At 53.0% G+C, this 23,458-nt stretch overlaps 1 protein-coding gene across 1 annotated transcript; it reads left to right on the plus strand.

Annotated features, from left to right (window-relative positions):
- Positions 1-443: 443 nt before the first annotated feature.
- mcl1b (MCL1 apoptosis regulator, BCL2 family member b) lies at positions 444-21,492 on the plus strand. The gene is made up of 3 exons (XM_085978678.1): positions 444-1,000; positions 14,294-14,541; positions 18,809-21,492. The coding sequence occupies exons 1-3, from the start codon at positions 583-585 to the stop codon at positions 18,923-18,925; spliced, it is 783 nt and encodes a 260-aa protein (XP_085834804.1). The 5' UTR covers positions 444-582; the 3' UTR covers positions 18,926-21,492.
- The last annotated feature ends 1,966 nt before the right edge of the window (positions 21,493-23,458 follow it).

A 23,458-nucleotide genomic window follows, 5' to 3' on the forward strand; every position in this document is an offset into this window, starting at 1 on the left:
GTTGGATATATTTCTTAAGGCTAAAGAGATCAAGGGATATGGGGAGAAAGCAGGGACAGGGTACTGAATTTGGATGATCAGCCATGATCTCATTGAATGGCGGAGCAGGCTCGAGGGGCCGAATGGCCGACTCCTGCTCCTATCTTCTATATGTTTCTACGTCCTCCCTTCTGTGCTGTCTGGCCCTGTGAATGGTGAAAGCTGTGGGGGGGGGGCGGGGGGGGGGGAGGAAGAGGGGGGTTTCAAACGAACCAAATACAAAAAGCACTAATACAAAACAGCCGAGAGCCGCATAATACTGGGGAATTCAAAAATCTCATTGAGCGGGCTAGCACGGGCAGGATGGGCTGAATGGCCTGGGGGGGAGACTGGGCGGAGCGTCAGGGCGATTACGTAGGCGACGCGATGACGAACAGCTGCTGCAGGGTGTATATAAGAGCGGCGGAAGCAGCGAATTTGCAAAGCTCCCCCGACCGCCATTTTGTGTCCAGTCTTTTTTTTTAAAGGGGGGAGGGGAAAAATTAAAAAAAAAACTTATTCGACAAACCCCGTTTAAATTTTTTTTTACTTCCAAGAAATCCAATGGAGCAGACGGCGCTGGCCTTGAACCGGTGCTCGAGCAGCGCCTGGATGCAGCTGCAGAACCAGCTCTACTGCCCGGCTGGAGGTCGAGGAGGAAGCCGAGGCCCGGCCTGCGGCCTAGCGCAGCCCGGCGCTCAGGTGGGCTCGCTGCCCCACACCCCCGACAGCGGCAGCCCGGACGAGGAGCGGGCCGAGCCGCTCTTCCCCCAGCACGACGACGCCGCCGCTGCTGCTTTGTACCCGAGGACTTACGCGCTGGTCTCTGGCTTCATCCGGCAACACGTCGAGGGTCAGCCGGAGCGGGAGGGCGGCGGCGGTTGGTGCGGCGGCTGGGCCCGGGACGACGCGCGGCGCGCGGCCGACATACTCTACAAGGTCGGCGCGCGCCTGATCCACAAACACGGCACGGCCTTCACCGGTAAGAGGCGTCCGCCGGGTCCTAGTGCCCGCCCGGGGGGCAGGGGGCACTGCCCCCACTCAGCTCTGTCCTGGGCCCCCACTCAGCTCTGTCCTGGGCCCCCACTCAGCTCTGTCCTGGGCCCCCACTCAGCTCTGTCCTGGGCCCCCACTCAGCTCTGTCCTTGGGCCCCCACTCAGCTCTGTCCTGGGCCCCCACTCAGCTCTGCCCTGGGCCCCCACTCAGCTCTGCCCTGGGCCCCCACTCAGCTCTGTCCTGGGCCCCCACTCAGCTCTGCCCTGGGCCCCCACTCAGCTCTGCCCTGGGCCCCCACTCCGCTCTGCCCTGGGCCCCCACTCCGCTCTGCCCTGGGCCCCCACTCCGCTCTGCCCTGGGCCCCCACGCCGCTCTGCCCTGGGCCCCCACGCCGCTCTGCCCTGGGCCCCCACTCCGCTCTGCCCTGGGCCCCCACTCCGCTCTGCCCTGGGCCCCCACGCCGCTCTGCCCTGGGCCCCCACTCCGCTCTGCCCTGGGCCCCCACTCCGCTCTGCCCTGGGCCCCCACGCCGCTCTGCCCTGGGCCCGCGCCCGCACTGTCCTGGGCTCCACTCAGCTCTGCTGTGGCCTGCTCATTGCTGCCTGTTGGCTAGTTGTGTTCACCCCCTTGGCTAATCATTTCTGCCCAGGGATCCAGTCATTTGTGCTTTGGGCTAGTTATTTCTCCTTGGCTATTCATTTCTCCCTTTTGGGCTAGTCATTTCTACTTCCTTGGCTAATCATTTCTACTTCCTTGGCTAATCATTTCTCCCTTTTGGGCAAGTCATTATTCTCTCCTTGGCTAGTTATTTCTGCCCAGGGCTCTAGTCATTTGTGCTTTGGGCTAGTTATTTCTCTCTCCTTGGCTAATCACTTCTCTCTCCTGGGCTAGTTTATGTTCACCCCCTTGGCTAATCATTTCTACTTCCTTGGCTAATCATTTCTAATCCCTTGGCTGATCACTTCTACTTCCTTGGCTAATCATTTCTACTTCCTTGGCTAATCATTTCTACTTCCTTGGCTGATCATTTCTACTCCCTTGGCTAATCATTTCTACTTCTTTGGCTAGTCATTTCTCTCTCGTTGGCAAGTCATTTCTCCCTTTTGGGCTAGTCGTCATTCTCTCCTTGGCTAGTTATTTCTGCCCAGGGCTCCAGCCATTTGTGCTTCGGGCTAGTTTATGTTCATTCGCTTGGCTAGTCATTTCTCCTTTTGGGCTAGTCATTTCTCTCCTTGGCTAGTTGTGTTTACTTCCTTGGCTAATCATTTCTCTCGCCTTGGCTAATCATTTCTCCTTTTGGGCTAGTTATTTCTCCCTCCTGGGCGAGTTACGTTTCACTCTCCTGGGCGAGTTACGTTTCACTCTCCTGGGCGAGTTACGTTTCACTCTCCTGGGCGAGTTACGTTTCACTCTCCTGGGCGAGCTATGGTCTCCCTCCTTGGCCAGTCTTCACTTCCTTTTAAATCATTTCTCTCTCCTTGGCTAGTTATCTTCACTTCCTTGGCTAGTTATTTCTGCTTTCGGTCTAGTCATTTCTGCCCTGGGCTAGTTATGTTCACTTCCTTGGCTAGTCATTTCTACCTTGGGGCTATAGTCAGTAATGTTTCCCTCCTGGGCTAGTGTCCCCCCCTTTTACCCCCCCCCCCGGCATGACCCTTCACTATGCTTTGTCTCCCCACACTTGCTGCTTTAGTATTTTGCTCGCTTTGCTGTTGGCATCCTTCACCTGACTGGTGGCTTTACTCCCTCGATTATTGTTTGACTAGAGTGGGTCTAATTCAGTGTTTGGGTTTACCATGGAACTCCATTTTATGCTGGGCGTGCTCTCACCCTCTTTTTTTTTGCAGAAGCTTATCGTTCTGCATAGTACATAATTTCTGTGAGAGACTTTAGTGTGGCTTATAATGTGTAACAGTGGCTTAACTGCCCTTGTCTATTTAGATCCTGAGTTCCTAACACCTTGTTTTGCCTGACAAATTTAAACTCATCTCTTTGGAGTTGGGACGGATCCATCAGTATTTGGAGCTGTGCGCCTGTTTCCCTGCAGGGACGCTCCTGGGATGGCAGGAATGACGTATGAGGAGAGATTGGGTCGATTGGGCTTGTACTCGCTGGAGTTTAGAAGAATGAGAGGGGATCTCATTGAAACTTATAAAATTCTGACAGGACGAGACAGACGAGATGCAGGAAGGATGTTCCCGATGGCGGGGGAGTCCAGAACCAGGGGTCACAGTCTAAGGATAAGGGGTAAGCCATTTAGGACAGAGATGAGGAGGAATTTCTTCACCCAGAGAGTGGTGAACCTGTGGAATTCTCTGCCACAGAAGGCAGTAGAGGCCAATTCATTAAATATATTCAAGAAGGAGTTGGATATATTTCTTAAGGCTAAAGGGATCAAGGGATGTGGGGAGAAAGCAGGGACAGGGTACTGAATTTGGATGATCAGCCATGATCGCATTAAATGGCGGAGCAGGCTCGAGGGGCCGAATGGCCTACTCCTGCTCCTATCTTCTATGTTTCTATATCCTTGTGTGTTCTGATTTAATCCCTATGCAGAATTCAAATCCAATCCCAGGCGTTTGTTCCTCTGAGTTAAGCCGTGCGGCAGCCTGGAGGTCCCGCCCACGCGTGGAAGCGCGAATGGGCCGCGCGGCCCCTTAAAGGGACCGCGCAGCCCGAGAACACAGCTGGAGGGGAGCATTGCCCTCCGCCTTCATTGAGCTTTAAAGCCTGCATTTTTCTCTTGTGACGCTCGCCTTTGCTAATGTATCCCTGGATGTCTGGTAGTTTCCACTAGTGGTGGCAGGGGAGTTTCAGCGAATTCGAGGGAATATTACTGCATGGAGCCAGGCAGCCATCAGGGAATTGGTGCTGAATCCGAGGACTGATGTAGCAAACCTTTTCTGGCTTTTCCAGTTATTCGCCTATCTATTTTTTTTAAAAGTCTATGTTGACATATGCAACACTCTTGCTGTGAATGAATGCATCAGACCTCATTAAACATGTCTTTCTGTTTCAGCCAGGAGAGAGTGTTGCCTTTTTTTTTGGCGAGCTGCTTTCGTTCAGTTTAATATAATGCAAAGCGCAGATGATGCCCCTCCGGTGGGAACTCCCTCCCCTAGGGCGTGCGGATTCCAATTTGTATTTTGTAAACTGCAAATGCTCGGAGTCGGTCGGCAGCTGAATCAGTGAACAACTCCTCTCCGAGGAGGGGGGAGGTAGCACTGCAGATGTTGAACCTCTCCCCGGCTGACTTGTTGTTTCCAGCGCCTTCTGTTCAGATTTCTTCCGCCTGTTCCCTCTTGTGTTTAGGCTTGTATGAATGATTTTTTCAACATGACGTCATGGGGAGGGGATGCAGGGAGAAAGAGACAAACTGTTCCTGTACAGAATAGAAACCTATTGATGTAGAAAACAAGCCAGCACTATACAACAAGCACTATAAAGAGAACGTAGGTCAATATTTTGGGTTTAACCTTTTGCCTTGACTGAGTGAAAGGTGAGCGTTTATAGAATCGACAGCACAGAAGGAGGCCATTCGGCCCATCGTGTCCCATTGCTGCAGTTGTACAGGGCCTTGGTGAGACCACACCTTGAGTATTGTGTGCAGTTTTGGTCGCCTTATCTGAGGAAGGATGTTCTTGCCATGGAGGGAGTGCAGCGAAGATTTACCAGGCTGATACCTGGGATGGCAGGAATGACGTATGAGGAGAGATTGGGTCGATTGGGCTTATACTCGCTGGAGTTTAGAAGAATGAGAGGGGATCTCATTGAAACTTATAAAATGCTAACAGGACTAGACAGACTAGATGCAGGAAGGATGTTCCCGATGGCGGGGGAGTCCAGAACCAGGGGTCACAGTCTAAGGATAAGGGGTCGGCCATTTAGGACAGAGATGAGGAGGAATTTCTTCACCCAGAGAGTGGTGAACCTGTGGAATTCTCTACCACAGAAGGCAGTAGAGGCCAATTCATTCAATATATTCAAGAAGGAGTTGGATATATTTCTTAAGGCTAAAGGGATCAAGGGATATGGGGAGAAAGCAGGGACAGGGTACTGAATTTGGATGATCAGCCATGATCTCATTGAATGGTGGAGCAGGCTCGAGGGGCCGAATGGCCTACTCCTGCTCCTATCTCCTATGTTTCTATGTGCCGGCCGACAAAGAGCCACCCAGCCTAATCCCACTTTCCAGCTCTTGGTCCATCGCCCTGGAGGTTACGGCACTTCAAGTGCATATCCAAATACTTTTTAAATGTGATGAGGGTTTCTGCCTCGACCACCCTTTCAGGCAGTGAGTTCCAGACCCCCGCCACCCTCTGGGTGAGAAAAGATCTCCACAACTCCCCTCTGACCCTTTCTACCAATTACTTTCAATTTTAATTTGAGGAAGGTGGGGTGGGGAAGAGTTGGAGCAACGGTTAGCTGGGGAGGGCTGAGCTTGCAGGTTGACTGGCCTGTGAAACACTGAATAGATTGTCGGCCTCGTCATCCTTTGTCAACGGCCGTGACGTTGAAAGAAACCATGTTGCACTGTGAGAATGTAGCGCTGTATTGCGGAGTGTAGGCGCTGGGGGCTGTTGCCCGTGGTTACCGCGATGGGCGCCGTAAGTGCGTCAGAACGCGGGGTCGTGTTTTGGAGGGGTGGGGTGTGGATTCTGTTTCGGGACTGGGGTGGGTGGGGTTGGTGAAATTACCAGTGGGTCAGAGTCGGAGTTGGTGTGATTTTTCACAAGGGGGTGAGAGGGTTGGCGGAGCTGTGCAAATTGTGGTTGCTGAGAAGGGGGTGGGGGGGTGTAAATAGCGGGCTGCACCGGATGATTTCCACCCCTTTACAATAACACGCTCTGTTTATAAAACAACACTGCAAATGCATTGCGAGTTGCACTTTGAGCCTGCTTACAAAGGAGTCCCTTTGGCCTCTCTCTCTCCTGTGCTAAAAGCACCGTGTCAAAGCAAAAATGCAAAGCAGCTGGCTAGCAGTTGAGGTAGAATCCCTTGAGGCCCGGGGTCTCCAGCGAAACTATTAATCTGTCTCTTCAGCACAGTCAGAGCTGCGGTTTTGGTTCCAGAATTCACGGCTTTGCATTTTATATTATTGCCCGCAAAGTGCAAAATGACTAACAGCCAGGGCCTGTACCCTAGGAAGTAAAATTGTACAGTTATGCCGACGAGTTTCAAACGCCTCCTTTTGCTAAAAGGAAGCTTGAAATGGACTCCTGGTAGGAATCAAAGAAACAAGAGACTCGCATTTCTCCAGCGCCTTTCACGACCACTGGACATCTCAAAGCGCTTTACAGCCAATGAAGTACTTGCTTTGAAGTGTAGTCAGTGTTGTAATGTAGGAAACGTGGCAACCAATTTGCGCACAGCAAGCTCCCACAAACAGCAATGTGATAATGACCGGATCATCTGTTTTTAGTGATGTTGGTTGAGGGATAAATATTGGGCCCAGGACACCGGGGAGAACTCCCCCTGCTCTTCTTCCAATAGTGGCCGTGGGATCTTTTACATCCACCTGAGAGAGCAGACGGGGCCTCGGTTTAACGTCTCATCCGAAAGACGGCACCTCCGGCAGTGCGGCGCTCCCTCAGTACTGCCCCTCCGACTGTGCGGTGCTCCCTCAGTACTGCCCCTCCGACAGTGCGGCGCTCCCTCAGTACTGACACTGGGAGCGCCGGCCTGGATTTTTGTGCTCGAGTCTCTGGAGTGGGGGCTCGATCCCGGAACCTTCTGACTCTGAGCCACAGCTGACACCAGGGTCTTCTGACGCTGAGCTGTGACATTGAGCTGGGGGGCGGGGAGGGAGAACAGAAATTGCTGGGAAGCCCTGGCCGAGAACCAAGATTGTTAATAATATCCGTGGGTGGGGTGGATCGTAAAACCCCAGTGCAATATCCTTATCTTCTGCTATCTGTGTCGGCAGCAGCGAGGGTGTGGTGATTCAGGCTGAGTTTCAGAGTTGAAGTCTGCATGATCTGAAGTTGCTGACTTTAGCACGGCCAGCAGAGGAGTGCATTGGTTGATTGTACGGGAGCGCTTAAAGGATATTTAAACAAGATGGATGTGGGTGGGACCCTGCTCAGACTGGGATTTAAAACCAAGGTGTCCCACTGTTAACTCTTGCTCCCGACCAACCCTGGTTACTATATTAAATGTGAGAAGTCACACAACACCAGGTTATAGTCCAACAGCTTTATTTGAAATCACAAGCTTTCGGAGCGCTGCTCCTTCGTCAGGTGAAGTGGAGAGATGCATATAGGCACAGCATATATAGTTTGGACACCATTTACACCTTTGATTGCTGTGCTTATCTCTGCCGAGGTGTGATAAAGGGCAGTTAGAAAGATTACCTGTAAACATCTGACATTATTCTCTGACTATATATGCTGTGTCTTTATGCATCTCTCCACTTCACCTGACGAAGGAGCAGCGCTCCGAAAGCTTGTGATTTCAAATGAAGCTGTTGGACTATAACCTGGTGTTGTGTGACTTCTCACATTTTTCCACCCCAGTCCAACACCGGCATCTCCACATCATGGCTACTATATTAAATGGCAGCAGGTTGCTTTATGATGCATGTTACCTTTTATAAAACACTGGCTCGGCCCTGGCTGGAGTATTGTCCAATTCCGGGAAGGACATGAAGGCTTTGGAGAGGCTGCAGAAAAGATTTATTAGACTGGACCCAAGGATGAGGGATTGCAGTCAAGTGGAGAGACTGGAGAAGCTGGGGTTGTTCTCCTTGGAGCAGCGAAGGTCGAGCGGAGATTTGATAGAGGTGTTCAAAATCATGAAGGGTTTAGACAGAGTAAATATGGAGAAACTGTTTCCAGTGGCAGGAGGGTCGAGAACCTCAGATTTAAGGTGATTGGCAAAAGAACCAGAGGCGACTCGAGGGAAAACCTTTTAACGCAGCGAGTGGTTAGGATTTGGAATGCGCTGCCTGATAGGGCGGTGGACACAGACTCAACACCAGCCTTCCAAAGGGAATGGGATAAATACTGGAAGGGGGAAAATTGCAGGGATATGGGGAAAGAACTGGATTGCTCTTCGAGAGAGCTGGCGCAGACTCGATGGGCCGAATGGCCTCCTTCTGTGCTGCATGATTCTAGATCTCCTTTCCCTCCACTCAATGTCACAGCTCTGTTATTTGTCCCATGTCACCCCCTCCAACTTGGCTACAGCAAATCGAGTAGAATCAAACAGCACAGAAAGGGGCCAATCGGCCCATCACGCCCATGCAAGATTCGTCCGGTAGCCCCCTCTTCCCGTGGTACTGAGCCTAGCCAGCACTCTCTCTTCCACCCCCCCCCCCCCAAAAAAAGTAAGTCAGCACACGCCTGTTACCCCTTGTCTGCTTCGGGGCTCTTGCGAGCAAATGCTGAGAAATGTAGCTAGCCAGGGTGGGTGGACACGACACAGACTGAGGCATGGGCAAGTTCGACAAGAAGTGGCGAGTGTTTCAGCTCCAGCCACCCCGGCCCTCCCATCGTTTTGCAACCAGAGAATTGGAACGAGATCAATAACTAAATGACTACTGTGTCCTTCCGTTTCTATTTTACTCGGTGAAATTAATACTGGGCTTGGCATAAATAAACCCTTCTGTGAATGAATATAAATAGTCCCCCAGCAAGTCAGAAATACCACTTAGCTCAGTCGAGACCAGTTTGGCAAGGTCTGGGTGGATCATTTTCCCGGCAGACAGTGTGGTTTCATTGTTCTATGGGTGTGTTAAAACGTCTCTGGAATGTCTGTTTTGTGATGTTGGTAGGGTGCCTGGAGATAGGCACTCATTAACATAGTCCCTTGCCTTTATTTTGCTTTGCTTATTTAAAAAAAAAATGACTTGCATTTCTCCAGCGCCTTTCACAACCTCAGGATGTCCCAAAGCGCCTCACAGCCAATGCAGTACTTTTTGAAGTGTGATGTAGGAAACGTGGCAGCCAATTTGCGCACAGCAAGCTCCCGCAAAGAGCAATGTGAAAATGACCAGATCATCTGTTTGTGATGTTGATTGAGGGATAAATATTGGAATATATAGAACTCCCCTTGTTCTTCCAATAGTGACTGTGGAGTCTTTTACATCCACCCGGGAGAGCAGACGGGGCCAAAGACGGCACCTCCGACAGTGCAGCGCTCCCTCAGTACTGCCCCTCCGACGGTGTGGCGCTCCCTCAGTACCGCCCCACCGACGGTGCGGCGCTCCCTCAGTACCGCCCCTCCGACAGTGCGGTGCTCCCTCAGTACTGCCCCTCCGACAGTGCGGCGCTCCCTCAGTGCCGCCCCTCCGACAGTGCGGCGCTCCCTCAGTGCCGCCCCTCCGACAGTGCGGCGCTCCCTCAGTGCCGCCCCTCCGACAGTGCGGCGCTCCCTCAGTGCCGCCCCTCCGACAGTGCGGCGCTCCCTCAGTGCCGCCCCTCCGACAGTGCGGCGCTCCCTCAGTGCCGCCCCTCCGACAGTGCGGCGCTCCCTCAGTGCCGCCCCTCCGACAGTGCGGCGCTCCCTCAGTGCCGCCCCTCCGACAGTGCGGCGCTCCCTCAGTGCCGCCCCTCCAACAGTGCGGCGCTCCCTCAGTGCCGCCCCTCCGACAGTGCGGCGCTCCCTCAGTGCCGCCCCGCCGACAGTGCGGCGCTCCCTCGGTGCCGCCCCTCCGACAGTGCGGCGCTCCCTCAGTGCCGCCCCTCCGACAGTGCGGCGCTCCCTCAGTGCCGCCCCTCCGACAGTGCGGCGCTCCCTCAGTGCCGCCCCTCCGACAGTGCGGCGCTCCCTCAGTGCCGCCCCTCCGACAGTGCGGCGCTCCCTCAGTGCCGCCCCTCCGACAGTGCGGCGCTCCCTCAGTGCCGCCCCTCCGACAGTGCGGCGCTCCCTCAGTGCCGCCCCTCCGACAGTGCGGCGCTCCCTCAGTGCCACCCCGCCGACAGTGCGGCGCTCCCTCAGTACCGCCCCTCCGACAGTGCGGCGCTCCCTCAGTGCCGCCCCGCCGACAGTGCGGCGCTCCCTCAGTACCGCCCCTCCGACAGTGCGGCGCTCCCTCAGTGCCGCCCCGCCGACAGTGCGGCGCTCCCTCAGTGCTGCACTGGGAGTGTCGGCCTGGATTATGGGCTCAAGTCTCTGGAGTGGTGACTCGAACCTTCTGACTCTTGCGACTCACTGAGCCACAGCTGCTTGTGTGTTGCTCTGGGGGTCAAAGTTCTGACTCTGTAGCCCATTTGTTGGACCCCTTGCGTTCCCGATGGCACTTGGGGGGTCGTCAACTCTGCTTGGCCATCTTCCCGGATATTTTGTCAAATGGCCTCCGGCTGCCCCACCCAGATTAAGTCTTTTTTCCTCCATCACCAATATTTTCGTAGCTAATAAATGAAAATGTAAAAGGAAACACTTTTTTAATGTCCCTATGTTTTTACTGCGTGTTGCTCGGTGCAGTTAATACGGAGATTAATCTTTAATTCCTGGAGACTCCCAGGCAGTCCAGGAGGGATGGTAATTCTTGACTGCACTGGGCTATTGGAATAGTTGCCAGGTGCAGGGGCACAGACTCCTCGATATCCTTGCTTCAAAGAGCAATGTAACGGCAATCGGTTACGTGTCCTGTTATCAACCTCCGCTTGCGGTTCACTGACCGGTTTAAATAATAAGTAAGGAGGTCGTGGGTTCGAGCCCCACTCCATTGACCCGAGCCCTATAATCCAGGCCGACACTCCCAGTGCCAGTACTGAGGGAGCGCCGCACTGTCGGAGGGGCAGTACCGAGGGAGCGTCGCACTGTCGGAGGGGCAGTACTGAGGGAGCGCCGCACTGTCGGAGGGGCAGTACTGAGGGAGCGCCGCACTGTCGGAGGGGCGGTACTGAGGGAGCGCCGCACTGTCGGAGGGGCGGTACTGAGGGAGCGCCGCACTGTCGGAGGGGCGGTACTGAGGGAGCGCCGCACTGTCGGAGGGGCGGTACTGAGGGAGCGCCGCACTGTCGGAGGTCAGAAACGCTGCCTACGGAGGGCACGGACCATCATCAAAGACCCTACCCACCCCAGCCACAGTCTGTTCGCCCTCCTACCATCTGGAAGACGCTACAGATGCATTCGCACCCGTACGACCAGATTTAGGAACAGCTTCTTTCCCAGGGCTGTCATCCTACTGAACTCCACAAATAAACACTAAAGCCTGCACATCTGCCGATGCACTTTATTCACTTTATTATGGTCATATTTATGCTAATATATATGTACAAATGTATGTTGAAATGTTTAAGTGCCCTAATCCAAATTGTACACTCGGGAGCCGCAAGCCTACATTTCGTCGTACTGCACTTGTGCACTAACAATGACAATAAAAGTTGATTTGATTTGATTTGAAGGAGTGCTGCACTGTCGGAGGTGCCGTCTTTCAGAGGAAACGTTAAACCGAGGCCCCGTCTGCCCCCTCAGGTGGATGTAAAAGATCCCACGGCCACTATTGGAAGAGGAGCAGGGGGAGTTCTCCCCGGTGTCCTGGGGCCAATATTTATCCCTCAACCAACATCACTAAAACAGATGATCTGATCATTATCGCATTGCTGTTTGTGGGAGCTTGCTGTGCGCAAATTGGCTGCTGCGTTTCCTACATTACAACAGTGACCACACTTCAGAAAGTACTTCATTGGCTGTAAAGCGCTTAGGGACGTCCTGAGGTGGTGAAAGGCGCTGGAGAAACGCGAGTCTTTTTAACTGCGAAGCCATGGATGATGGCTGATCAATGCAGCCTTGTATCTATTTTTCCACCTCTCTGACACGTCACTTTCTGTCATTTCAAAGGAAGCCTGATTTGTTTACAAGCCATATCTAATCTTCGATCAGTACACACCTAGCTCATTCAGCAAGACAAATTTTCTTTTAACCTCGTGTGTCGATCCTGCGCTCAGCGCAGCTGCACATTCGGCCAGCCAATCGATAGTTGTACATCTGCAGTGCAGTTGGCAAAGGGTTTTCGTGCAGGCTCTTTGCTCTCACGGGGGGAGGGAAGCAAGACCAAGTGTAGTTTTTGGTGAATTGGGGGTGTCATTCAGCCCCGTTTTAAAGTCACGGCCCATATTCTTGTATATTCCCATTATACAGTAAATGCCTATGTACACATTTAGAATGGAGACTGTCAATGGAACTGTGTCACGTTGTAATTGCCTCCTCTTGCCACTGGTGGTGCTGCAGTGCCTCCACTGGGGAGGTGGTCGTTCATGGAATCACAGAACGATAGAGCACAGGAGGAGGCCATTCGGCCCACCGTGCCTGTGCTGGCTCTTTGAACGAGCTCTCCAATTAGTCCCACTCCCCCCTGCTCTTTCCCCACAGCCCTGTGAATTTTTCCCCTTCACGCATTCATCCAATTCCCTTTTGAAAGTCACTATTGAATCTGCTTCCGCCGCCCTTTCAGGCAGCGCGTTCCAGATCACAACAACTCGCTGCGTAAAAAACATTCTCCTCATCTCCCCCTCTGGTTCTTTTGCCAATTATCTTCAATCTGTGTCCTCTGGTTACTGACCCTCCTGCCACTGGAAACAGTTTCTCCTTATTTACTCGATCAAAACCCCGCACGGTTTTGTAACGCCTCGATTAAATCTCCCCTTAAGCTTCTCTGCTCTAAGGAGAATATTCCCAGTTTCTCTAGTCTTCAACTGAAGCCCCTCATCCCTGGTACCATTCTGGTAAATCTCCTCTGCACCCTCTCCAAGGCCTCGACATCCTTCCTGAAGTGTGGTGCCCAGAATTGACCACAAGCTGGGGCCGAACCAGTGTTTTAGAAAGGTTCAGCATAACTTCCTTGCTTTTGTACTGTATGCCTCTGTTTATAAAGCCTAGGATCCCGTATACCTTTGTAAACGGCCTTCTCAATATAACGTGGATAAATGTGAGGTTATCCACTTTGGTGGCAAAAACAGGAAGGCAGATTATTATCTGAATGGCAGTAGATCGGGAGAAGGGGAAGTGCAAAGAGACCTGGGTGTCCTTGTGCACCAGTCGCTGAAGGTAAGCATGCAGGTGGTTAAGAAGGCAAATGGTATGTTGGTCTTCGTAGCGAGAGGATTCGAGTACAGGAGCAAGGATGTCTTGCTGCAGTTGTACAGGGCCTTGGTGAGACCACATCTTGAGTATTGTGTGCAGTTTTGGTCGCCTTATCTGAGGAAGGATGTTCTTGCCATGGAGGGAGTGCAGCAAAGATTCACCAGGCTGACACCTGGGATGGCAGGAATGACGTATGAGGAGAGATTGGGTCGATTGGGCTTATACTCGCTAGAGTTTAGAAGAATGAGAGGGGATCTCATTGAAACTTATAAAATTCTAACAGGACTAGACAGACTGGATGCAGGAAGGATGTTCCCGATGGCGGGGGAGTCCAGAACCAGGGGTCACAGTCTAAGGATAAGGGGTAAGCCATTTAGGACAGAGATGAGGAGGAATTTCTTCACCCAGAGAGTGGTGAACCTGTGGAATTCTCTACCACAGAAGGCAGTAGAGGCCAATTCATTAAATATATTCAAGAAGGAGTTGGATATATTTCTTAAGGCTAAAGGGATCAAGGGATATGGGGAGAAGGCAGGGACAGGGTACTGAATTTGGATGATCAGCCATGATCTCATTGAATGGCGGAGCAGGCTCGAGGGGCCGAATGGCCTACTCCTAGCTTCTATGTTTCTATGTTTCAACTTGTCCTGCCATCTTCACAGACTTGTGTACATACACCCCCAGGTGTCTCTGTTCGTGAGCACACTTTCAAATTGTACATTAATTGGGTGATGGATTTACACAGGCCGATTTCAACTTAAATGTGGACACACGAATATTATAATAGTGAGGGGCGGGGAGGAGAAGCTGACAGAGAATGCGTGTGAACTGCATTTTTAATGTATTAGATTATCTGGTTGGTGTGTGTTATAAATCTCATCATTCATCAAGAAACTACTCATGAAATGACGCTGGACGGCCAGCTGGTGGCGCCGTCCAAGGAGTATAATTACTCGGGCGTGGGCCCAGCTTGCCCGGGACATTTTGTAAGACGAGGAACTAGTGAAGTACAACTAGACCTCCATGTTCTGAAACAAGTTGATTAAAGCCTTGCTCTATGCTCAAACCAAGTGTGTAGTGAGTTTTATTACATCAGTGTGTATGTATATATAAAAAGAACGTGCATTTATTTAGCACCGTTCACTGCCTCAGGGCATCTGAAAGTGCTTTACCGCCAATTAAGTACTTCAACTTCACTGTCCGGGTGCATTATTAACAGTACCTCTCTTCTCTCCACCCCTTGCATAGGAATGATAAATCGTCTAAACATTTCCGGGAGAAGTGACCTCGAAGCGATCCCGCGGGTCGCCACTGAAATGTTCAGCGACGGGGAAGTGAACTGGGGCCGGGTGGTGAGCTTCATCGCCTTCGGGGCGGTCATGGGCGCCCACCTGAAGAAGATTCAGCGGGAGGATTGCATCGACGAGGTGGCCATGCGGGTCTCACAGTACCTGGTGCAGCAGAAGAGGGAGTGGCTAGAAACTCACAACGGCTGGGTAAGGATCCCTCCCGCTCCCCGCTCGTCTCCGTTTTGCTAATTTATTTTTGGTGGGGGGAGCCCGTGCGGCCCATTGTTTTTGGCTTGCGAGGTTATTCCAATCGTAAAGCCCAGACTGATACCTGGGATGGCAGGAATGATGTATGAGGAGAGATTGGGTCGATTGGGCTTATACTCGCTGGAGTTTAGAAGAATGAGAGGGGATCTCATTGAAACTTATAAAACTCTAACAGGACTAGACAGACTAGATGCAGGAAGGATGTTCCTGATAGTCGGGGAGTCCAGAACCAGGGGTCACAGTCTAAGGATAAGGGGTAAGCCATTTAGGACTGAGATGAGGAGGAATTTCTTCACCCAGAGAGTGGTGAACCTGTGGAATTCTCTACCACAGAAGGCAGTGGAGGCCAATTCATTAAATATATTCAAGAAGGAGTTAGATATATTTCTTAAGGCTAAAGGGATCAAGGGGTATGGGGAGAAAGCAGGGACCGGGTACTGAATTTGGATGATCAGCCATGATCTCATTAAATGGCGGAGCAGGCTCGAGGGGCCGAATGGCCTACTCCTGTTCCTATCTTCTATGTTTCTATGTCGCACGGGACCTCCAGCCCGCCGCGCAGCTCAATGGAACATTGGTCTCCTTCCTCTTCCCTCCCCCTCTCCAGATGATGCAGGCTGTCTGGGTTGCTGGCAACTTTCTAGTCCTTTGCCCAGCTTCTGTCCCCCACCCCGGCCCGAGTGACTGTGTTTGAATCTATCCAGCGCGCCTGGACTTTGCAAGGGCGGGTCACTGGGTAACCTTGAGCCTATCATCACCTGATATCCGTGTGTGATTACATTCCGCCAAGTGGAGGGGTCACAGGGCAGGTTCGAAAAGCAGGGAGCACTGGATGCATTTATTTTTGACTCTGCTAGCCCGGGGACACTGGGCCCAGCTGTAGAATAGGACAAAGGATCTGCTAACTTCGCCCAGAACTGAACGCTCGGGAGTCCATCTGCTCTGTGTGACTAGGCAGTACACAGGGCAGCGCATGTACCAACAAAGCCTTTCACAGGCTGTTGTTGGGATTGCAACCGACTCGTTAAATTACGAGGAGAGGATTACACAATCCAGGGTTGTATTCCTGGAAATTTAGAAGATTAAGGGGTGGTGTGATCTGATTGAAGCTTTCAAGATATTAAGGGAACTGATAGGGTCGATAAAGAGAAACTATTTCCGCTGGTTGGGGATTCTAGGACTCGGGGGCAGAGTCTAAAAATTAGAGCCAGACCTTTCAGGAGTGAAGTTAGGAAACACTTCTACACACAAAGGGTGGGAGAAGTTTGGAACTCTTTCCCGCAAACGGCAATTGATGCTAGATCAATTAATTTTAAATCTGAGATTGATAGCTTTCTGTTGACCAAAGGTATTAAGGGATGTGGGCCAAAGGCGGGTAGATGGAGTTAGCTCGCAGAAGAACAATGATCTCATTGAATGGTGGGACAGGCTGGAGGGGATGAATGGCCTCCTCCTGTTCCGGTGACACTGGCAGGGCGTGTGATAACACCACGCGACAGTCCCTGCTTGTGGCAATCTGGGCCGCCTCCTTGTTTTGAGACCAGAGCCCCGCACGCAGCGCTCGAAGCAGTCAGTTTCCTGCTCGATGACGTCAGCATGCCATTGATGTAACTGACCATGGTGACGCCGGGGGGGGGGGGGGGCGGTGGGGGGGGTTGTTGGTGACTGATCAGCCAGTCGCATTTTTCGCAATTTGATTCTCCCACGGGAGAGCGGTGCCCGTGAAGGAGGCTCATGCACGTTGTGTACTTTGAGCGTGGGATCGCATGTTGCTGTTGGTTTTATGACCTTGGTTCTGTGAACTGAATACATTGCAATCGTCGGGCTGCGCAATCGCTGACTGCACAGGATAGATAACCAGCTAGGCAGTATGTTGCCCAATGCCGTCGCTCACACAGCCTCGTTATTGCGTGCCATATTGCCTTTAGTTTTGCCCGTGCAATCTATCTTATCGTTGACTGCGCAGCTCTCATCCTTCAGCGTCTTTTTTTCAAGTCCTGGTGCAAAGTAGAAGCACTTGCTTAAAGAAAAAGAAAGGCTTTCATTTCTCCCGCGCCTTTCACAACCTCCAGACGTCCCAAAGCACTTTACAGCCAATGAAGTAGTTTTTTTGACGTGTTGGTCATTCTGTAATGTAGGAAACGCAGCAGCCAATTTGCGCAACGCTCTCCCCATGGGAGAATCGAATTGCGAAAAGATCCCACGAGTAGCAATGTGATAATGACCGGATCATCTGTTTTTTAGTGATGCTGATTGAGGGATAAATACTGGCCCCAGGACACTGGGGAGAACTCCCCCCTGCTCTTCCATTAGTGGCCGTGGGATCTTTTACGTCCGCCCGAGAGGGCAGACGGGGCCTGGGTTTAATGGCACCTCCGACAGTGCGGCGCTCCCTCAGTACTGCCCCCCCGACAGTGCGGCACTCCCTCAGTACTGCCCCTCCGACAGTGCGGCGCTCCCTCAGCACCGCCCCTCCGACAGTGCGGCGCTCCCTCAGTACCGCCCCTCCGACAGTGCGGCGCTCCCTCGGTTCCGCCCCTCCGACAGTGCAGAGCTCCCTCAGCACCGCCCCTCCGACAGTGCGGCGCTCCCTCAGTACCGCCCCACCGACAGTGCGGTGCTCACTCAGTACTGCCCCTCCGACAGTGCGGAGCTCCCTCAGTACTGTCCCTCCGACAGTGCATCGCTCTCTCAGTACTGCCCCTCCGACAGTGCGGCGCTCCCTCAGTACTGCCCCTCCGACAGTGCATCGCTCCCTCAGTACTGCCCCTCCGACAGTGCAGAGCTCCCTCAGTACCGCCCCTCCGACAGTGCGGCGCTCCCTCAGTACCGCCCCTCCGACCGTGCGGCGCTCCCTCAGTACCGCCCCTCCGTCAGTGCGGCGCTCCCTCGGTACCGCCCCTCCGTCAGTGCGGCGCTCCCTCGGTACCGCCCCTCCGTCAGTGCGGTGCTCCCTCAGTACCGCCCCTCCGTCAGTGCGGTGCTCCCTCAGTACCGCCCCTCCAACAGTGCAGCGCTCCCTCAGTACCGCCCCTCCGTCAGTGCGGCGCTCCCTCAGTACCGCCCCTCCGACAGTGCGGCGCTCCCTCGGTACCGCCCCTCCGACAGTGCGGCGCTCCCTCGGTACTGCCCCTCCGGCAGTGCGGCGCTCCCTCAGTACTGCCCCTCCGACAGTGCGGCGCTCCCTCAGTACTGCCCCTCCGGCAGTGCGGCGCTCCCTCAGTACTGCCCCTCCGACAGTGCGGCGCTCCCTCAGTACCGCCCCTCCGACAGTGCGGCGCTCCCTCAGTACTGGCACTGGGAGTGTCGGCTTAGATTTTGTGCTCAAGTCTCTGGAGTGGGGACTCGAACCAACGACCTTCTAACTCAGAAGTGAGAGAGAGACTGCCGCCCGCTGAGCCAGGACTGCTACTTGTACCAAAAGACTCGGCAGCACTGTGTTTCTTCCCACAGGCCCTGCTGACAAAAGGCACGAGTGTGGGACTGACCACCGCGCCCCAGGAACGGTGCCTGGTTGCATCCCTGGTTGGTGCAAGAGAAAGAGAATTTGCATTTATATAGCACCTCTGGACGCCCCAAAGCGGTTCCCGGTCATCGTCCTGCTTTAGAAGCGTGGCCACTGTCGGGGAAGCGGCAAATTTGCGCACAGCGAACTCCCACAACAGAGGGAGAAGGTCGGCCACGTTCCCGCCCCTGCGTGCTCTCCCTGATCCGACCATACCCGTGGATGTGGATTAGTGATGGGTTCGGCTTGTGGGGTGGATCTGTTGTCAGATACCCTGGTGGGAGTTATTGGCAGGGTTCGCAAACAGCGATTACTTGGTCCCGTTACACTTGTCCACCCATGCCCCAGGATGAGTCGTACCCATTTCAGTTTCTTTTCGGGGGTGGGCGGCCCGTTCACAAAACCGCGCATGCGCGGTACTTCCCCCATTGAAAAGCCAGTGTGCGGGAGGCCTGGCTTAAAGGGAACGTTAGTGGGAACCTCCGAGCAGGAGGAGGCCATTCGACGTCTGGAGTCTGTCCCGCCATTGGACCACGGCTGATCTGTACCTCAACTGCATTGGGGTTGGGGGTATGACGAAAGACTTGCGTTTGTCTAGCCTGGTGTGTGTGGGGGGTGGGAAATAAACTAGGAGCGTGTCAAAGGAACGGTAACGCGATTCTCCTCGTTTCCATCTCTGAATGCTGTCTTGTTTCTCCATAGGACGGGTTCACAAAGTTCTTCCACGAGAACAATGCAGAGGAATCCGCCAAGAAAGCGTTGATGTGGATAGCTGGTTTTGGTATCGCCGGAGCAGGCATCATGCACCTCCTAAGGTGAACCCTAACCCGTCTCCGCGTTCTCGCATCCGACTGCAACGAAACAAAAGATAAGAACAAGCTGTGCGTCCCTCCCCTCTCCCACCCTGCCCCCGCCCCCCCCACCTCTCCCAATAAAGGAAGCTTTTGACAACCTGAATCCCGTCGACAGTTTCCATCTGGACCCAGCCCGCGGGAGGGCGGCTTTTCTGCAGCGTGGTAAGCGGGTTGTTGTTGGGGGGGGGGGGGCACCGACGGAAGTGGGCCCTCCGCCTCGCGTGGATCGAGGCCTGTCGAAAGCTCGTCGGTCGCTGAGGACTGAAGTTGGGAATGATAGACCCCCCCCGCCCCCATTGTCTGGAACATTCAGCACGTACTGTTCGTGGATTCCCTAAGACTTTGTTTTGTTTGAAAACGCCCGAGGACTTGTTAGGATGCTTGAGCTACCTGAATCCACTCGGTTACAATTCCGTGTCGGCAACTGTACCACCGGGGTCTGTCAGCGAACGGCAAGACACCCACTTCAGCATTAAGTGTCGACCGTGACACCTCTCGCTCGCGCACGCGCGCTCTCTCTCTCGACTCTTTTCCCCCTGCCCCCCCCCCCTCTCTAATGCTCCCAAGGTGATAAATTGTGAAGTGGTGGAGGGGGAGGGGGGAAAGATCGAGAGAGAACTGGGGGAAAAGTTGAGTTCGGTGGTCTGGAAAGGGCTTTGGGGGGTGGTGGGTGGGGAGGGAAGGGGGAACGAGGATACACATAACCAGATCACCACAACACATTGCAATCTGCAGTACAATGCATCACAATTCGTTAAATCTGAGAGTGGCAGCATTTAGGTTGGTGACCAGATTTGATCTGAATGACTTGCTGAATAAATGTTTTGATTATATATATATATATATATATATATATACACTTTTTTTGAATAGGCAATGTATGATAAATTTTAAGAGGGGGGGATTGGGAGGTTTTGAACAGAATTCTGTCGAAAGCTGTCCGCGGGATGGTTCCCTGCTCTGTAAGCCCTGGGGTGGGGGGGGTCGATGCTCCCTTTAACTTTTTTGGGAGGGGGTGTCCGGGCCCGCTCAAAGTACCGCGCCCGCCTGGTCTTTTTCCCCCCTTTTAGGAGCCAGCAGCAGCTGAGAAGGAACGCTAGCCCCGGGTGCCTCGCCGATCTTCCACGGGTGGTGACGTGCAGTTAGTTGCTCCCGAGCTGTAAATCGAGGCGTCTGGCGGGGAGAAGCGTCCTGTCCAGTCCAGATTGGGTGGTTTGGGGGGGGGGGGGGGGGGGAGTGCTGGCCTGAATTCTGGTGCGGTAAATCCCCTCCCCCCAAACTCTTGATCTCCGTTCAGCCTTTCGCCACTCGCTAGTGGCAGGGGTCACAGAGGATGAGAGAGAAAGGCGCAGTTGGCTTATATTTGGTGTCCGTCGCGGCTTTCGGGAATTCCTGAGCAGACCCTCCAATTGCGATAACTGGGCAGCCATTCATGGACTTCAATTTCTCTCTCTCTCTCATCGTGGTATCTGAACTTTGATTTAAGCTTCTTAAGTAGCCGTTCAGTTCCACAGCCAGCGTCCCAATGGACGATCCTCTCGCCTTGTTTCTTAGTCTTTAGTAATCTTTAGCTTTTCAGATAATGACATTGTACCCCTTTGATGATTCTCCCCCTCTCTCTCTCTCTCTCTCCCCTCCACCCCTTTTCTTTTGTTAATTTTTATTTAAATTTACATTCCTGTTTGTAAAATCCTTCCTGATGTATCTCTAGGTCTCTCGCCATGGTTGCTGCTTCCTGTCGCTATCTTGTTCCGAATAAAGGTACCCTCGACCGAACTGTGTCGCTAGTTTTAAGGGCCCGCCCTTGCCTCTCCTGGGCCCTCGGCAACACAGATTGCTCCGAGCCCCCCCCCCCCCCCCCCCCGCAAACCCGGGAGAGGGTCTCCTGATTTGGAGTGAGCTCTTGAGGTTTGACGTCTCCTCCCATGGCCCGAGGGGAGCACAATGGAAGCGTGCGTTATCGGGGCGATAACTTCTCTGTGGCGCCACTAAACTGCTAACTGGGATTGGGGTGGGGGGGGGGGCGAGGGAGGAAAGCTAGCCCCCTGGCAACGACACACGATAGGCTCCGAGTAGCACACTTTGTCTCTGTGTGTGTGTGTGTTTGTCCTGTATCGCAGCATCACAGGGAGAGCACAGCACTCAATGAAAATCAGAAGCCCGTTTAATGCACACTTTTAAATAGCTTCTAATTCGGATAACAGCGAGGTCAAAAAACGCAGATATGAGACATTTAATTTGGTGCTCCGAGACGAATTCAATTTTTTTTTTTTTTGTTGTCGAGTTTGTGACCGATTCAGTTGATTTTAAGATACACAGTAAGATCCCAGCAGTGGCACTAGTTGATTTAAACCGCCCCCCACCCCCCTTGAAGTTTACAATTTTAAGTGAAGGTTTGCAATTGCCACGCTGGTGCTGAATGAACCAAGTGGAGCCTTAAGGTCAGTGGCCACTGCCAGTCATCAGAGAATTTACACAATTGTGTTGTAAATGGCAGCTTTAAAATAAATTAAAGTATTTTTGAAAGAAAAACGCAACGGTTTCTGTCGTTCATTCTGCACGCCCGCGATCCGCCAAACAACCTGCCATTTTCAACCTTGCCCTCGCCCTCCCCAGAACTACTTCGAGTTTACAGCATAGAAACAGGCCATTCGGCCCCACCGTTCTCCACACCAGCCTCCTCCCACCCTTCTCACCCCATCACCCTATCCTTCTATTCCTTTTTCCCTCGTGTTTATCCAGCTTCCCCTTAAATACATCTACACTATTCACCTCGACCACTCCCTGTGGCAGCGAGTTCCACATTCTCACCACTCTCTGGGTAAAGAAGTTTCTCCTGAAATCCCGATTGGATTTATCAGTGACTCTCTTATATTGATGGCCCCTTGGGGGATTGAAAGATTTAATACGGGAGGCTGAAAGATTAGCAAGGCAACATTAAATTAAACCCTAAAACACTTTACAAAGTGTCGGCGGTTGGCATGGGGAAGAAGTTGGGCCTGTTAAGGGCCCAGAGGGAAATCTTCTGGTAAATGCCGAGCGCTTGCCTTATGTATTAAATGAGTACTTTGCATCTGTCTCGACAATGGAAGCGGATGATGTGAAGGGGACGCTAAAAGAGGAGACCCTAGTTTTGGACTCGCCACACACAAGCGCAAACATCTTCTACAGCGTGATCATGTAGATCCACTTCCACAAATGAGCAATCAAGGAACCACCTCTTGGCGTTTTGCGAATCGCGTGGTATCGGTTGCTCTGGCGCCTGCCGATTATGGGCTGCCGGGAGATCGCTGGGCCGTCGATGCGCCCGCAAGCTCGAGCGGGTGTCTGAAATCTGCCCCCTTTGACGTGACCGCGGCAAGGGGGGGGGGGGGAAACTCGTCAGTGTGTGACGCGCAGCACGGCTTCGCGACTTGTGCTGCTCTGGCGGTGGGCCCTTGGGTTGGTGGGTGGAGCGGGTCATTGTTGAGCAGGGGGCCCCTACCCCAGGCTCAATTCCCAAGGTGAGGAGGGGGGAGAAGGGGTTGAACGTGCTTCAGTTGGCCTCAGCTTCCTGGTATGACTAGCTGATTGCCCACTGCATGTCCACAGATCCCTGAAGGTAGCAGGATAGGTAGACAAGGTGGTTAAGAAGGCCTACGGGACACTTGCCTTTATTAGCCGAGACATAGAATATAAGAGAAGGGAGGTTTATGCTTGAACTGTATAAAACACTAGTTAGGCCGCAGCTTGAGTACTGCGTACAGTTCTGGTCACCACATCACAGGATAGATGTGATTGCACTTGGAGAAGGTGCAGAGGAGATTTACCAGGATGTTGCACCCCAGGACTGGGGAATTTTAGCTATGAGGAAAGATTGGAGAGGCTGGGGTTGTTTTCTTTGGAACAGAGGAGGCTGAGGGGAGATTTAATTGAGGTGTATAAAATTATGAGGGGCCTAGATAGAGTGGATAGGAAGGACCAATTTCCCTTAGCAGAGAGGTCACTAACCAGGGGGGGGCAGAGATTGAACGTAATTGGTAGAAGGATTTGAACCAGAGGGTGGTGGGGGTCTGGAACTCACTGCCTGAAAGGGCAGTAAAGGCAGAGACCCCCTCACCGCATTTAAAAAGTATTTGGATATGCACTTGAAGTGCCGTAACCTCCAGGGCTACGGACCAAGAGCTGGAAGGTGGGATTAGGTTGGACGGCTCTCGTTTCGGCCGGCACGGACACAATGGGCCGAATGGCCTCCTGTGCTGTAATTTTCCGTGATTCTACTCTATTCCATGATTGCTGCCCCGATAATCCCTCGGGAACTGGATTTGCGAGTGGCCTGTGATGGCCCCCTTGGTTGAATAGCTGGTGTGAAAGTGGCTGCTTGCGGCGAAGTCCAGCGGGGGTGGGGGGTGGCGAAGAACAGCTATGGTGCTTTCTGTCGCCTCCCACCCCACCCAGCTTGATAAATAAACCAAACACTGCAACACACGGGCATTCTCACATGGTCTAAAGTGGATGG

The sequence above is a fragment of the Somniosus microcephalus genome, unplaced genomic scaffold (genome assembly GCF_052327205.1).
Source record: "Somniosus microcephalus isolate GS21.2 unplaced genomic scaffold, FLI_Smic_1.0 unresolved_chr7, whole genome shotgun sequence".
Classification (NCBI taxonomy): Eukaryota; Metazoa; Chordata; class Chondrichthyes; order Squaliformes; family Somniosidae; genus Somniosus; species Somniosus microcephalus.

What these genes read in the sequence shown, in the direction of transcription:
- mcl1b (XM_085978678.1), top strand. Translation starts at nt 583, where the DNA reads ATGGAGCAGACGGCGCTGGCCTTGAACCGGTGCTCGAGCAGCGCCTGG. An exon ending in ACACGGCACGGCCTTCACCG is followed by an intron (nt 1,001 to 14,293) that starts GTAAGAGGCGTC and finishes CCCCTTGCATAG; the next exon opens with GAATGATAAATCGTCTAAAC. An exon ending in TAGAAACTCACAACGGCTGG is followed by an intron (nt 14,542 to 18,808) that starts GTAAGGATCCCT and finishes GTTTCTCCATAG; the next exon opens with GACGGGTTCACAAAGTTCTT.